Source organism: Ovis aries, chromosome 9 (genome assembly GCF_016772045.2).
Source record: "Ovis aries strain OAR_USU_Benz2616 breed Rambouillet chromosome 9, ARS-UI_Ramb_v3.0, whole genome shotgun sequence".
NCBI lineage: Eukaryota > Metazoa > Chordata > Mammalia > Artiodactyla > Bovidae > Ovis > Ovis aries.
The window spans coordinates 40,137,186-40,150,523 of record NC_056062.1 but is presented as its reverse complement, the minus strand read 5'-3'; the positions used below and the strand labels follow the sequence as shown (position 1 = coordinate 40,150,523).

At 42.1% G+C, this 13,338-nt stretch overlaps 1 protein-coding gene across 9 annotated transcripts in view; it reads left to right on the top strand.

Moving 5' to 3' along the window:
- The first annotated feature begins 2,863 nt into the window (after positions 1–2,863).
- Positions 2,864–13,338, top strand: part of ASPH (aspartate beta-hydroxylase) — a 187,563-nt gene continuing 177,088 nt past the window's right edge. For all 9 annotated transcript variants that reach the window (XM_060393701.1, XM_042254243.1, XM_042254241.1 and 6 more), the window contains exon 1: positions 2,864–3,158. In XM_060393701.1, the coding sequence (XP_060249684.1) occupies positions 3,047–3,158 (112 nt within the window). In that variant the 5' untranslated portion in view covers positions 2,864–3,046. The remainder of the gene's footprint in view (positions 3,159–13,338) is intronic.

The following is a 13,338-nucleotide window of genomic DNA, read 5'->3' as shown; positions in this document are numbered from 1 at the left end:
CATGATACATTGACATTCATTTTTTTCACTAGAGCAGAATTTACTATGATAAATAATGATAGAGAAATACTTATTTTTAGTTTGCAATAATAAAATTTTATATTAGCAAGACTGCATGTAAATCAGAGCCACTTTCTAGGAAGCAGGTAAAATGCAACTTTAAAACACTAGGTTTACATAAGTCCAGAAATATTTAATTTGGAAAGCATTTAACTAGAGACTGAAGGGTCAACATGAGGGAAAAACAACTAGGACAAATCTTGTCCTCAAGTTCTCACTTGCAAATCCCAGTGGTGAAATCAACGGAAAGTTTATGAAAATATCTGAAAGGCACATTTGGCCTAGTTCAAAAGCTCTATTAAGTTAGTATTTTAATACATTGTCCTAGTTAAGTCTTTTCTTTATGGTCCTTTTAACATTGCTTCATCCAGGGTTCATTCATAGCTTACTCAGAAATCACAGAAATGAGAATAGGCTCCTGTTAAGGAGAGATTCAACCTTTAAATGCAAAGGTACCTTGACTTCCTAACCTTCTTCGACTCAATGCTGAGAAAAGGATGTCTGTAAAGAATTCATGGGTCCAAGGTAAGCTTTGTGTTTTTTAATACTCATAATAGGTAAGTATATACAGCTGTAAATATATATAACTGACCTTATTTGTGTGTGTTTGTGTGTGTTGTTGCTCAGTCATGTCCAATTTTTTGTAGCCTGCCAGACTTCTCTGTCCATGGGATCTCCCAGGCAAGAATATTGGAGTGGGTTGCCGTTTCCTTCCCCAGGGGATCTTCCCAACCCAGGGATCGAACCCACATCTCCTGGGTCTCCTGCATTGCAGGTGAATTCTTCACCTACTGCACCGTCGGGGAATGCCATGAATATTATTACAAGTTTTATTTTATAATAGTGAGCATATAAATATCATTGTAGCTGCTTCTTACATTACATGAAGGAAGTCAGGAAATCTCTAACTTCCCGTGATCTCTGTTTACAAAGCCTCTATTTCGGTCTGGTACTGGCTAAGATAACAAGCTATGTATCTTATCAGTGGTACTAGGTTTCTGGAAATACAGGAAAATGGTTTCACTGTATTCTGAAATATAATGATAGTTTCTGGAAAACATCATTCCATGACATCTTGGAGTCTGTTATCAGAGAAAGTTGATTTCTTCAAAGAAGTGGACCTTGCTAAGTAACCACCATCAGTTTTTTTCAGATCTCTCTTTGCAGTTGGGCCAAGGAGGCTTTCAGAAGATATCTGCTAAGAGAAGAAGGAGCCAGTGAGACATTCTCTGCTCAAAACTGAACCTTGTCCTTGGAAGGAGAATTCTGACCATAGACTCTGGAGCCAGATGGAACCATATCGCATCCCTGCTCATCACTTACTAGCTCTGTTACCTACTTAATTTAACCTCTCTGGGCCTGATTTAACTCACACTCAAGAAACAGACACCACAACGATTTTCGTCAGAATTTAAGAGTTCAAGTATCTTGAGCATTGTCTGCTCAGCTCATTTCTCATTATAATTTTATATTAAGCTCTTTAACTTAGATTTGTCTCTTAGTTCAGCTCTCCACCCTCCTCCACCCAATGAAATAATGGTTAAGGGATTTGGATGAGAAAAAGGGCGGGTGAAGGCAGAAGGAGACGCCATGAGATAAAAACTGAACAAGCTGCTTCAGTACAAACCCTGTGAGCTCTGCTGCCCTGCTCTGTCTTGATAACTATCTAACATCATTTCACAAAAAGGAGAGAGAGGCCTTCTCATTATGCAGTGCCACCCTCCCTCGGGCTTCTGTGAATCCAGAAGAGGCCGGTAAGGCCAAGGACCCGACAGTGCACAGAGGCAGAACTGGAGAAGAGGGATAAAAGCAGGTGCCACTCTGCAACCGTGGTCTGGTTCCTTGGCCCTCTTAAGTGCTCTGAAACATGGTCAAGAATTGGGGGAGAGTGTTAAGAAGTTATCAGATATGTATCAAATCACCGAACAGGTCTGGCTTGTCTGTTGCATCAGGCCTTGTGTTGGCGACTGGCGACACAAAGATGATGACAGACCATGTGCCTGATCTCAAGCTCCTATCTGGCTCGTCCAGGGACCCAGATATTCTTAAGACCACGTGTGGTCAGAGCAGCTGAAGGCCCAGACTACCTGCCCCTGCATGGGGGCACCCACGGTGGGGACATCAAGGGAGAGGAATGAAGACGTCAGCGCTGCAGAGAGATTTCAGATAGAGGGCAAAGAAATGAACTTTTTGCTTTACATTTGCACCCCTTAACTAAGATCTTCTGAAAACGCTGATGGCACAAAAGGAGTGACGTCCTGCTTTAAAAACCAACTACGTACGGCTTAAGCATTTAGTTAGTTCTAACATCACCATTTCAGAAATGTCGTAATATTAATACTGACAAATAGTTTTTTCGCAAGAAGGGACGTTGCCTCACTTGGCTCTCTGCGTGCACAGGGAAGTGGGACACGAACAAAATTCCCGGTGAAAAGCCAAGAGAGGGTGAGCTCTAATCCAGACGCTGCACACGTGTCGCCCGCCCCGCCCCATCCCCATTGTACAGGGTCCGCCAAAGCTCGCGAGAGTCCTCTTGCTTTCCACGTCTGCCACGTTCCAAAGGACCAGAACAGACTGGAAAGTCGAAAGCTGCTGGCTCTCACAGGCCGCAGCGTCGCGCCAGAGCAGCCCTAAGCCTGCAGCGGGGCGGGGAAACGCGGCTCGCTTCCGCCCCCTCATAGAGGCCCTTGTGACTGGCTGTATACCCCGTCACTCAGCCTTCTGTGGGCGGGGAGGGTGGGGCTCGCCGGACGGGGGCGTGGTCTCAGGGCGGGTGAGCGGCGCGCTCTCGCCCCGGGAGGGCAGTCGCCAGCTCGGAGCAGGCGAGGGCCGAGCGCGCGCCGGGCGAAAAGTCCTCGGAGGCGCTGCGGGCGGTGCCGAGACACCCGTGCAGCTTCAGGAGCCGCGGCCCTCACCCGCTGCAGCGCCCGCGCTCCCCACGCCCGGAGGGAGCCCCCCACCCTTGCCTGCTCCAGCGGTGCGCGCGATGGCCCCGCGCAAGAATGCCAAGGGCGGCGGCGGCAACAGCAGCAGCAGCAGCTCTGGCAGTCCGACCGGCTGCACCAGCGGCGGCAGCAGCAGCCCCGGGGCCCGGAGAGGTCAGAGGCGCTCCGGAGCCGGGGTCCGGGTGGCCCGGAGGATGGGGCTCCGTTGTGGGGGGGGCGTGGGCTCTGCGGGTCCACCTCCCCAGATACCGCCGAGCGCCTCCTCCATCCTCCTCCGGGCGCGGGGCGGAGGCCGTGCTCGGTGGGCCTGGTGGGTGGGCTGGAGGGGGGCCGGGCCAAGCGGGGAGCCCCTTCCCGGCCGCTCCCTCACCTGCAGTGCGCAGCCGAGATGGAGGTTGTGTCGATCCACTCCTTCTTGGCTCGCTGTGGAATTGACGATAGGCGTAAGAGAAACAGTTTACCTTGGCTGTGCATATTTTGGAGAGTTTGGAAATGAGCCAAAGTCAGAAAATAAGTTCGTGCCAAACCAGCAGCTTTTAAGTGCAGCTCAAAGGAGAATAAGGCTGCTGGGATGTGTGTGCGGGACGGGGGAGAGGGGAGTGATTTGAATGTTCTTGAAGATTATTTTAAATATTTTTGCCTTTATGTAGCTTTCTTACCGTGCGTTGTAGTTGCCTTTAAATATAACAGAATACCATAAATACTGGGCAAGCTTCTCTATTTTTTTCCCTTTGTCTTCTCTTAAAAAAAAAAAAAAGATATTCACCTTTCTCATCCTGTGCTTATCCAGTAAAGAGAGAGAACAGATGTTGTAAATCTGTTTCATCTCATATTTCAGTGGTTCTCATTTCTTTTATACTTCCTTTGACTCATATTTGGGATATTAAAACTGCAATCCACATGTGTATTGAATCAGAGCTATAAACTTTCCCGTTTAAAATAATTCTAGATTCTTTGTTTCCTGAGGTCTGCAAGGAATGTATTTACTTGTATCAAAAAAGTAAATCAGAAGACTATAGTCATCCTTTAAAGAGCTGTTTTTTAAATAGCACTTGCCACCATCTGAAATTATCTATTTTCATGTGTATTGCCTTCCTGTCTCACTCATTCCCTCTGGTTGATTCCTTTTCCCAACTCTTTGAGTCTTGCCATTAATAGATGCTCAATAAAAAATTATTTGATGAGTGAATGAATTTAAATAGTTAAATTTAAATGATGAAAATAGTACAGTTGAAATCATTGAATAAATTTACACTCTGAGAACTAATATTTTGTATTGTAGAGAAAAGAGATACAGTTTGAATTCCACAGAAAACATATTAATTCACCTTTGACATAAGTAAACTTTGTATTCCTTTGTCACTTGACCTTAAATGCCAGTCAGTTGACTTAAACAGGCAGAAGGGTAGACGAAGGAGGGCTCTGCCTACACTTTTAAAAATATCTAAATGAGAACTCATGCAGCTTCAGCTCCAAGTAGAGAAAGCTGATGAAGGACACTTTAATGTTGTTTTCAAAAGTTTTTGTAGCCATTTACAAGCAAAGCACATCATTTTTGTTCCACTTTGCCTTTTGCAGTTCTGGGTAGAGAGGTTTGACTATATCTGAAGCAGTTGTTTTATAAATGCCCTGTCAGTGAGAATTAGCATCGACAGTGTGTGTTGATTGTATCCCCATCCCCAGTGGTTCAAGGTCTGAATCAGTTTTAACAGGTAGGTGCTACATTTAGGAAATGTTAGGACCAAAATGAACACATTCCAACTTTGATATTCCAACATTTTAGAGCAAATTCCATTCTATTTGAGGATCTACATTCTTTTAAGTATTTTACACATTGATCCTATAATTGTTGTGAAACAGACATAGTGTATAAAAGAGAATGTAGAAATGAGAGAGATACCTGTATTACCAGAAAAATCTCCACAGACGGAGGGTTGACGTTGGAGTCTCGCTTGTTACATAAGGAGCATTCTTTTTCCGTAGCTATTTTTTTTTGTCAGTCAGTGATGAGTTCTGACTGTGTGCCACGTGGAAGGCACAGGAGATGAAAGGAGGTTTCTCTCTGTTGTAAGCAGTTGCACTGCAGTGTGAACATGTGATCCTATTTGTATTGCTTCCTTATAGCATAGAATACCGGAAAGATGGAGCCACTTCTATTTGGTTGCTGTATCTATCTGTCATTGATGTGTACACATTGATGCCCAAGTCAATACCACGTGCTGGGGAAATCACAGAAACTGGAATCTTGGCTGCGACCTTACCAGGAGGCCTGGGAAGATTGTCTGACTCCTTAAAGGTTATATACTTCTTGGAAACCCAACTGATTATTGGATGATCCAAGACTAAAACCAGGTTTTCTCTTATTCATTTGACCATTGTACTGGATTTTTGTTGTGCTTTGGTTAAGTTGTGTCTGACTGTTTGTGACCCCATGGACTGCAGCACGCCAGGCCTCACTGCCCCTCACCATCTCCTGGATTTTAGGTTCTCTAGTTTGTAAGGTTTTATGGGAAATTTTAAAAGAAAAATATGCTTCCTATCATATCACCAGTTAACTTTTCTTTTGACTAAAATTGTGTTTGAAACAGCACATTTGAAAATCTTAGTTTGAGAAGAAGTACATGGGCTCAGCTAATGTTTCTTGAGTTTTGCATTGATATTCTGAAGGAGATGATGACACTAGTCGCATTAAACATGATTATTTCTGACATTTGTGTGTGAAAGTAGAGTGGAAGAAGACGCAGTCCTTGGAAACATGCATTTTAGGGAAAATGTGATTATCTGGCCTTTTGTTGATCTTGGTGGTCATTTTTTTCAAAAGTGATGTTTTGAAACTGAAACTTGGAGGTTTATGTAAAAGTTAGATTTTTAAAGCAGATGTGTGCTTTTTATTTAAGGCTTCAACTTAAATTGAAAACTGATAAAGCTTTTTGCAGAGCTCGTTTGCCTTTTCCAGTTTTATTCTTTAAAATATGAAAGAAACATGAGTACATTGAACATACTACCTGTGTGTGTGTGTGTGTGTGTGTGTGTGTGTGTGTGTGTGTATGTGTGTGTTTGTGCTCAGTCATGTCTGACTCTTTGCGACCCTATAGACTGTGGCCTGGCAGGTTCCTCTGTCCATGGAATTGTCCAGGCAAGAATACTGGAATGGGTTGCCATTTCGTACTCCAGGGATCTTCCTGAACAAGGGATCAAACCCATGATTCCCCGAGCCTCCTGCATTGCAGGCGGATTACTTACCACTGCACCTCCTGGGAAGTATCTTAACTCACACAGAAAAAACTGACTTGCTTGACCAACTGGGGCCAAGGGAAACCTCTTTCAGATTTATTGATTTGTAGATCTTTGGTCAGCAGGGATCATGATGTGCTTTTAGACTTATTTTGTAGTTACAGACCCTGGTATATATAATGTTTCTGTTTAGATTTTCCCTTTGCAGTGTCATTCAGTCTTTCCCTGTAGCTTCCAACTGCTAGGGGATGTAAACATCTGTTTCCTTTGTCTAATAGTGTTGTGCCACACTTCAGCAGTAGGTGTCACTGCAGAACACTTTTTCCTCTTTCAATTTTAAGTTTCAGATATAACATCTACTTGTTTTTTAAATTTAACGAGCCCTGTACATACTCAGAATCATTAATGGACAACTAATTAAAAATGCTCAGCCACTGCTATTTAATTCTGTCACAGTCTCTAACAGCAGGTTTTGAAAGTTAGTAGTAATAGTCAGTCCCTAGCAGTCTTATTGATTTAGGCTGATTATATTTAGAATTAAATGCATTGATGCCCTATCTATAAAATTATACATTTGCAGATGTTTGATTTTGATGCGTGTTAATCATTTAGGATTTTTTTCTTCCTTATTACTTTCAATATATCTTGGACTGCTTAGTAATCAACAGACACGATATATTGCTGCCCTCTCACTCCATTGAATGAGGAGGCCTTGGTGAAATTCCTTTCCTTTAATCATTTTGTGCCAGTTACTTAATCCTTTGTGAGTCAGTCTAGAATGAAAAGATAGGAAGGCCATAATTCTTCCATTAGAGGAACTGTGCTGTTTTATGTTCAATTGAACAGCATTTTCAGCTGGCCAGATTGTATGAAAAATGAGTGTTAGTCGCCCAGTTGGGTCTGACTCTGAGACCCCATGGTGGGTCTCCTCTGTCCCTGGAATTCTCCAGGCAAGAACACTGGAGTGGGCAAGTCATTCCCTTGTCCAGGGGATCTTCCCAACCCAGGGATCAAACCCTCGGCTCCTATGTTGGCAGGCAGATTCTTTACTGTCTAAGTCACCAGGGCAGCCCAGATTGTATGGAACCAAGTGCTAAAAAGTATGGGGAGCGAATTCCTGAACACATTTTATTATTATTATTTTTAAACATAGTTACCTTTTTTTTAAAGTCTTTATTGAATTTGTTACAATATTGTTTCTTTTCTTTCTTTCTTTTTTTTAATGTTTTAGTTTTTTGGCCACAAGGCCATGTGGGATGTTATCTCCCTGACCAGGGATCAAACCTCTACTGGAACGTGAAGTCTTAACCCCTGGGCCGCCAGGGAAGTCCTTTGCACACAGTTTTAAAAAGACCAAACATATTCGGAAGTAAAAGGAGAGATCTATACTTTAGCTTTACTGTAAAATCATGTGTCTCAAAGAGATTACTAGACAATGAGAGATTCTCATTTTCAGCTGATTGGCAACAGAGTAGCTTGGATTAAGAATCACGTGAGCTTTCCACTCTGTTTTTAGTTACTATTGGAAATTTAACCTCTAAATTCTTTGGTCCCAGTAGAATATCTGCTCCCCCCCCCCTTTTTTTCCCCTCCAGAAAAACATTGTAGTTTGGGAAAATCTGATGACCTGGATTCATAGCCATTTAAGAACTTTGTAGCAGGTCACTCAAAATTTCTAAACCTGGTCTCAAATGGAAAGAATTATTCAGGGTTGTGACAGCCCTAAAATCAATTCTGTATGCCTTCTGTTGCTCAGATTTTTCATCAAAGTACCTGTAATGGTAAACGTGCATGTGAAACTTTGGAGAATATATAAAGCTGTAGAACTAAGCAGGCTATTGCATGCTTGAAAATTTTTTAATAATTTGAGAAATGAATTTTTGTGATACAGGGTAGTATCTGTTTGAGTCAAGTAGATGTCCTAGAGGGCATGTTCATAGTGGGTTCTGAGTACCCCTTGACACATTTTTGGCTGCCTCTTGGGTGCACATCAGCCTTCAAGTTTAGGATTTACCCTCAGATCCCTTCTGGATCTGCACTGTTTTCTCTTACTAGAGCTCAGATCTATTTCAGTCTTTTGATGTTACTCCAGCATACTACTTTAACATCCTGAAAATACACAAGTTAGTTCGTGTCTGGGGGTGTTTCTGCATCCCTTGCGTGGTTTGATTTCATTCTGTCCTAAGGTAAACAGAACATTTTAAAATTAGCCTCCCTTTAATATATTCTGTATGTACAGAGAACCCATCTACAGTTTACCCAGATCCCTGGGAAAGCCTCAGCCATCTGTTGGGAGGGGGGGTGGTGCTCAGGTTGGCTCCTGTGCTCCAGTATCCACTGCTCCAGCATCTGTGCAGCTCTGAATATAAATCTCGGTGGACACGTGTCTGGTGTTTAGTCCTGCAGATCTGGCCGTTTCTGTAGAGGACCAGAGATTAGGATGTTCCTTTCTTCCTTCTCTTCATGTCAACGTGCCACTGTAGGGGCCCTTGTTCTGAAGTCCATTGCTTTAGCCATTTCTTCTGCTGGCGCTAGGAGCCAAGGTAGTATTTCCGCCTCAGTCATTATTGTTTTTTAATGAGAGTGCTTCAGGCATTTGGTCTGCATTTAACATTTGCTTTTCAAGGGTGTGTCTTGGTTACCTTTGGCTGATGTAGATATCTTTTAAGGGCAGATCACTGAGTCTAATTTAGTTCTGACGAGGTTGATGACGCCTGAGGACAAATTTACTGTAAATAACCTATTATAATCAAAGGAAATTTGTTGTAAAAAATAATTTTTAAAAATTTTGTGTTGGAGTATAATCAACTGGGGCTTCCCAGGTGGCGATAATGATTAAGAACCCGCCTGGCAGTGCAGGTAGACGTAAGAGATGCGGGTTTGATTCCTGGGTCAGGAAGATCCCCTGGAGGAGGGCATGGCGACCCACTCCAGTATTCTTGCTTGGAGAACCCCACAGCCATTGGAGCCTGGCGGGCCGCAGTCCATAGTGTTGCATAGGGTTGGACACAACTGAAGTGACTTAGCATGCACACATAGCTGATTAACAAACAATACTGTGGTCGTTTTCAGGTGAACAGGAAAGGATTCAGCCACGCATACACAGCTATCCTTTTTCCCTCATGCTCCGCTCCCCTCCAGGCCTCCACATAACACTGAGCAGAGTTCCATTTGCTATACAGGAGGTCCTTGTTGGTTATCCATTTTAAATACAGCAGTGTGCACATGTCCATCCCAAACTCCCTAACTATCCCTTCTCCCCATCCTTTTCCCTGGGAACCATAAGTTCCTTTAGACTCAGAGGAAATGTTGAGGCTACTTGGTGAGTAAGTCTTTAGAAAAGATACTTATACAAGATCTTCTGAAGGCTTGGGGCTGGTCTCTGGCCCCCTTGGAAATCCAGGTGTCTCGCCTGGTGGATCTGGCTGTAGTGTGGCTGTCCTTATCTGCCGTGGATGCTCTCCATCCTCTAACGCGGATGGGGGCTGAGGTGGAGGGGGGGGGTGTTTAGTTAGTGTGGAGTGGAAACGACTGTTGCTGTGCTTGGAAAGATGCCAGCCTTTCTTTCCTGCGTGTGTTCCTACCGATTTAACCTCGTGACTCATTCTGCATGGGAGCCAGCAAGCATCAGTCTTAATTTTGAGTGAGAAAATATGACTGGAAAAAATAATTTTGTTCCATCACCAGTACTATATGACTGTTATTTCTCATGTCTTGCCTAGGTTTGACAGCCTTTGCTGTCACGACCTAGTACAGACTCAGTGCTGTTTCGTTCTCTCCCCTCTCTCACTTTGGTTCTTGTTTATTATATTGCTATTGTACAGTTTCACACACTGTCTTTCACACTCTGGTTTTAATTCAGTTTTCCTGAATTGGTCTACTGGAAAGTCTGTTTGGTCTAGGTTCACAGGTAAATTTTACTTAGAAGTTAATTTTTTTTCCCTTACATGAAAATAAAAATCTGTGTTGTGTTTATTGAAAGAATACCTGCATTTAACTTTTCCATTTTTTGAGTCAAATCAATTTGAATAAGATGCTTGTCACTTACTGAATTTTATATTTACAAATTATCTCATGCGTTTTGCTTTTTGATGGAGAGCCACCTCTCTTTTAGAATATAAATATTTCTATGTGTTGCTCTTTAAAACTGTATCTATTTGTAATATTATATATTAAGATGTTTGCTGCTGCTGCTGCTGCCAAGTTGCTTCAGTTGTGTCTGACTCTGTGCGACCCCATAGACGGCAGCCCGCCAGGCTCCCCCATCCCTGGGATTCTCCAGGCAAGAATACTAGAGTGGGTTGCCATTTCCTTCTCCAATGCATGAAAGTGAAAAGTGAAAATGAAGTCGCTCAGTTGTGTCTGACTCTTAGCGACCCCATGGACTGCAGCTACCAGGCTCCTCCATGCATGGGATTTTCCAGGCAAGAGTACTGGAGTGGGGTGCAATTGCCTTCTCTGTTAAGATGTTTAAATAGATATAAATAATGCAGTGACTTACCATGTAGCCACCATACAGATGAGAAAGCAAAATATTACCAAATTCTTGGTTTCTCCTCTCCTGTGTTATCCCTTTACAACCAATCTTAAACATTTTGTGATAATCATTGTCATACATTTCTTTATAATGTATATTATATAATATATAGCTTTCCTCGTGGCTTAGTCAGTAAAGAATCTGCCTGCAATGCAGGAGACCCGGGTTCAATCGCTGGGTTGGAAAGATCCCCTGGAGAAGGAAATGGCAACCCACTTCAGTATCCTTGCCTGGAAAATCCCATGGACAGAGGAGCCTGGTGGGCTGCAGTCCTTGGGATTGCAGAGTCAGGCAAGACTGAGTGACTACCATATAATAAGATAGTAATATATTGTATAACATAATGTTATGCTGCATGTATGATATATATAGTATAATAGTCATGTATAACAATATAATATTATGTTGCATATTGTATACTATATATCCATTTGTGTAAAATATATTATTAAATTTTATATGTATGAAAATTGCTTAGGAAGTATATCTGTATCCCTATGTATAGAAATATTATATGTATGTATGTACATACATATACATTTGTTTGTTGTTGCTGTTGTTTAGTTGCTAAGTCGTTTCCAATTGTTTTGTGACCCCATGGACTGTAGCCCACCAGGCTTCTCTGTCCATGGGATTTTCCAGACAAGAATATGGAAGCGGGTTCAATTTGCTCCTCCAGGAGATCTTCCCAACCCAGGGATTGAACCCACATCTTCTGCTTTGCAGGCAGATGCTTTTACCACTGAGCCACCAGGGAAGCCCATGCATTTGTTTAGCGCATGTCAAAAGTTTTATGAATAGTACTTTTGCCTGGAAAATCCCATGGATGGAGAAGCCTGGTGGGCTGCAGCCCATGGGGTCGTGAAGAGTTGGACACGACTGAGCGACTTCACTTTCACTTTTCACTTTCATGCCTTGGAGAAGGAAATGGCAACCCACTCCAGTGTTCTTGCCTGGAGAATCCCAGGGATGGGGGAGCCTGGTGGGCTGCTGTCTATGGGTTCACACAGAGTTGGACACGACTGAAGCGACTTAGCAGCAGCAGCAGCAGCATACTTGCCAACTATTCGACACTATTTGCTTAAGACTCTACCAAACTGGCTCTCTGTTTTCATGTATAAAGTTCTTCACTATATGAATGTGCTTTTTCTTTAGCCCTCCTGGAGTCCAGGACCATTTTGTTTGTTGTCATTTTGTTATTTCAAACACTGCTCCCCTGAACACTCTTGGAGTTGTCTATTGCCTTGTATAAATGTCTAAGTCCTTTTCTAGAGCATAAGTTAGGATTGGAATTGTTGGGTCATAGCAAATACACATATTAAACTTTACCAAGTATCACCTTTTTTTTCCCAACCTCAAAGTGCTTGTATCACTTTACACTCCCACCCACCATGAAAACAGCTACCTGTGTGCAGCAACCACATTACCAACACTTGGTAACCTTTAATATTGCAAGTTTAGTAAGTTTAGTGGATGTGAAGTAGTGTTTGTGTCTTAAACTTGCATTTTTCTCATCATCAGTGAGGTTACTAGTGAGAATAGCTATTCGAGTTTCCTTTTCTGTGAACTTTTAAAAATATATATACATATATATATAACCTATTTGTCTAGATTTTTAAATTTCCTATAATTTAAATTTTTGATTTGTAGAATTTCTTTGTCTTGAACCTTTTGATTGTATGATAAAGGGCTTCTCCCAGTCTATGATTATTCGTTGTCATTTTCTGTAGTCTAATTTGTTGAATAGAATTTTTAGATTTTTTTTTTAGCATTTTTCTATTTTCTTCTTTATGGTTTGTGCTTTATTTAGGACATCTCTTCTATCAGAGATCATAAAACATTTTCTTTTTTTCTATAAACTACTGAATTTTGCCTTTTACATTTAGATGTCTAAACTATGGGGTGTGCTTTTTATTGTATATATTGTTGGGTAGGGATCTGATATTTTTAAAGAATGAATAATGAAAATGTCCTGCACCATTAGTTGAAGTGTCTTCTTTATACACTAATCTGTATCACCTATTGTGTATAGTTACCTATGACTGTTTTGTTCCTGGTATGTGGAATTAGGCAGGTCCTTCTGTCCATTTTCATCATTGTCCTCACTGTTTGGGGACCTTTCTTTGCCTGTGTCTTTTTAGAATCTGCACATCAAGTTAAGTTTCATAAAGAATATTTCAGGATTTTGACTGGGATTGTATTGAATTTATAGAACAGTTTGGGACAAATGTGTGTGTGTGTGTAGCCACTAAGTCATGTCTGACTGCTGCATGCCAAGCTTCCCTGTCGTTCACTGTCTCCCGGAGTTTGCACAAATTGGCACAAGAACACACATGTAATAATGAGTATTTCTGTACATAAACGTGGTGCAATTTCCTATATATTTGTCTTACAATGACTTTTATAATTTTTTCCCAAAGTGATATGCCTCTTTGATTTAGCCTAAGTGCTTTACTGTTGCTGTTCAGTTGCTCAGTCATGCCCAGCTCTTTGTGACTCCATGGCCTGTAGCCCGCCAGGCTCCTCTGCTTATGGGATTTTCCAGGCAAGAATACTGGAGTT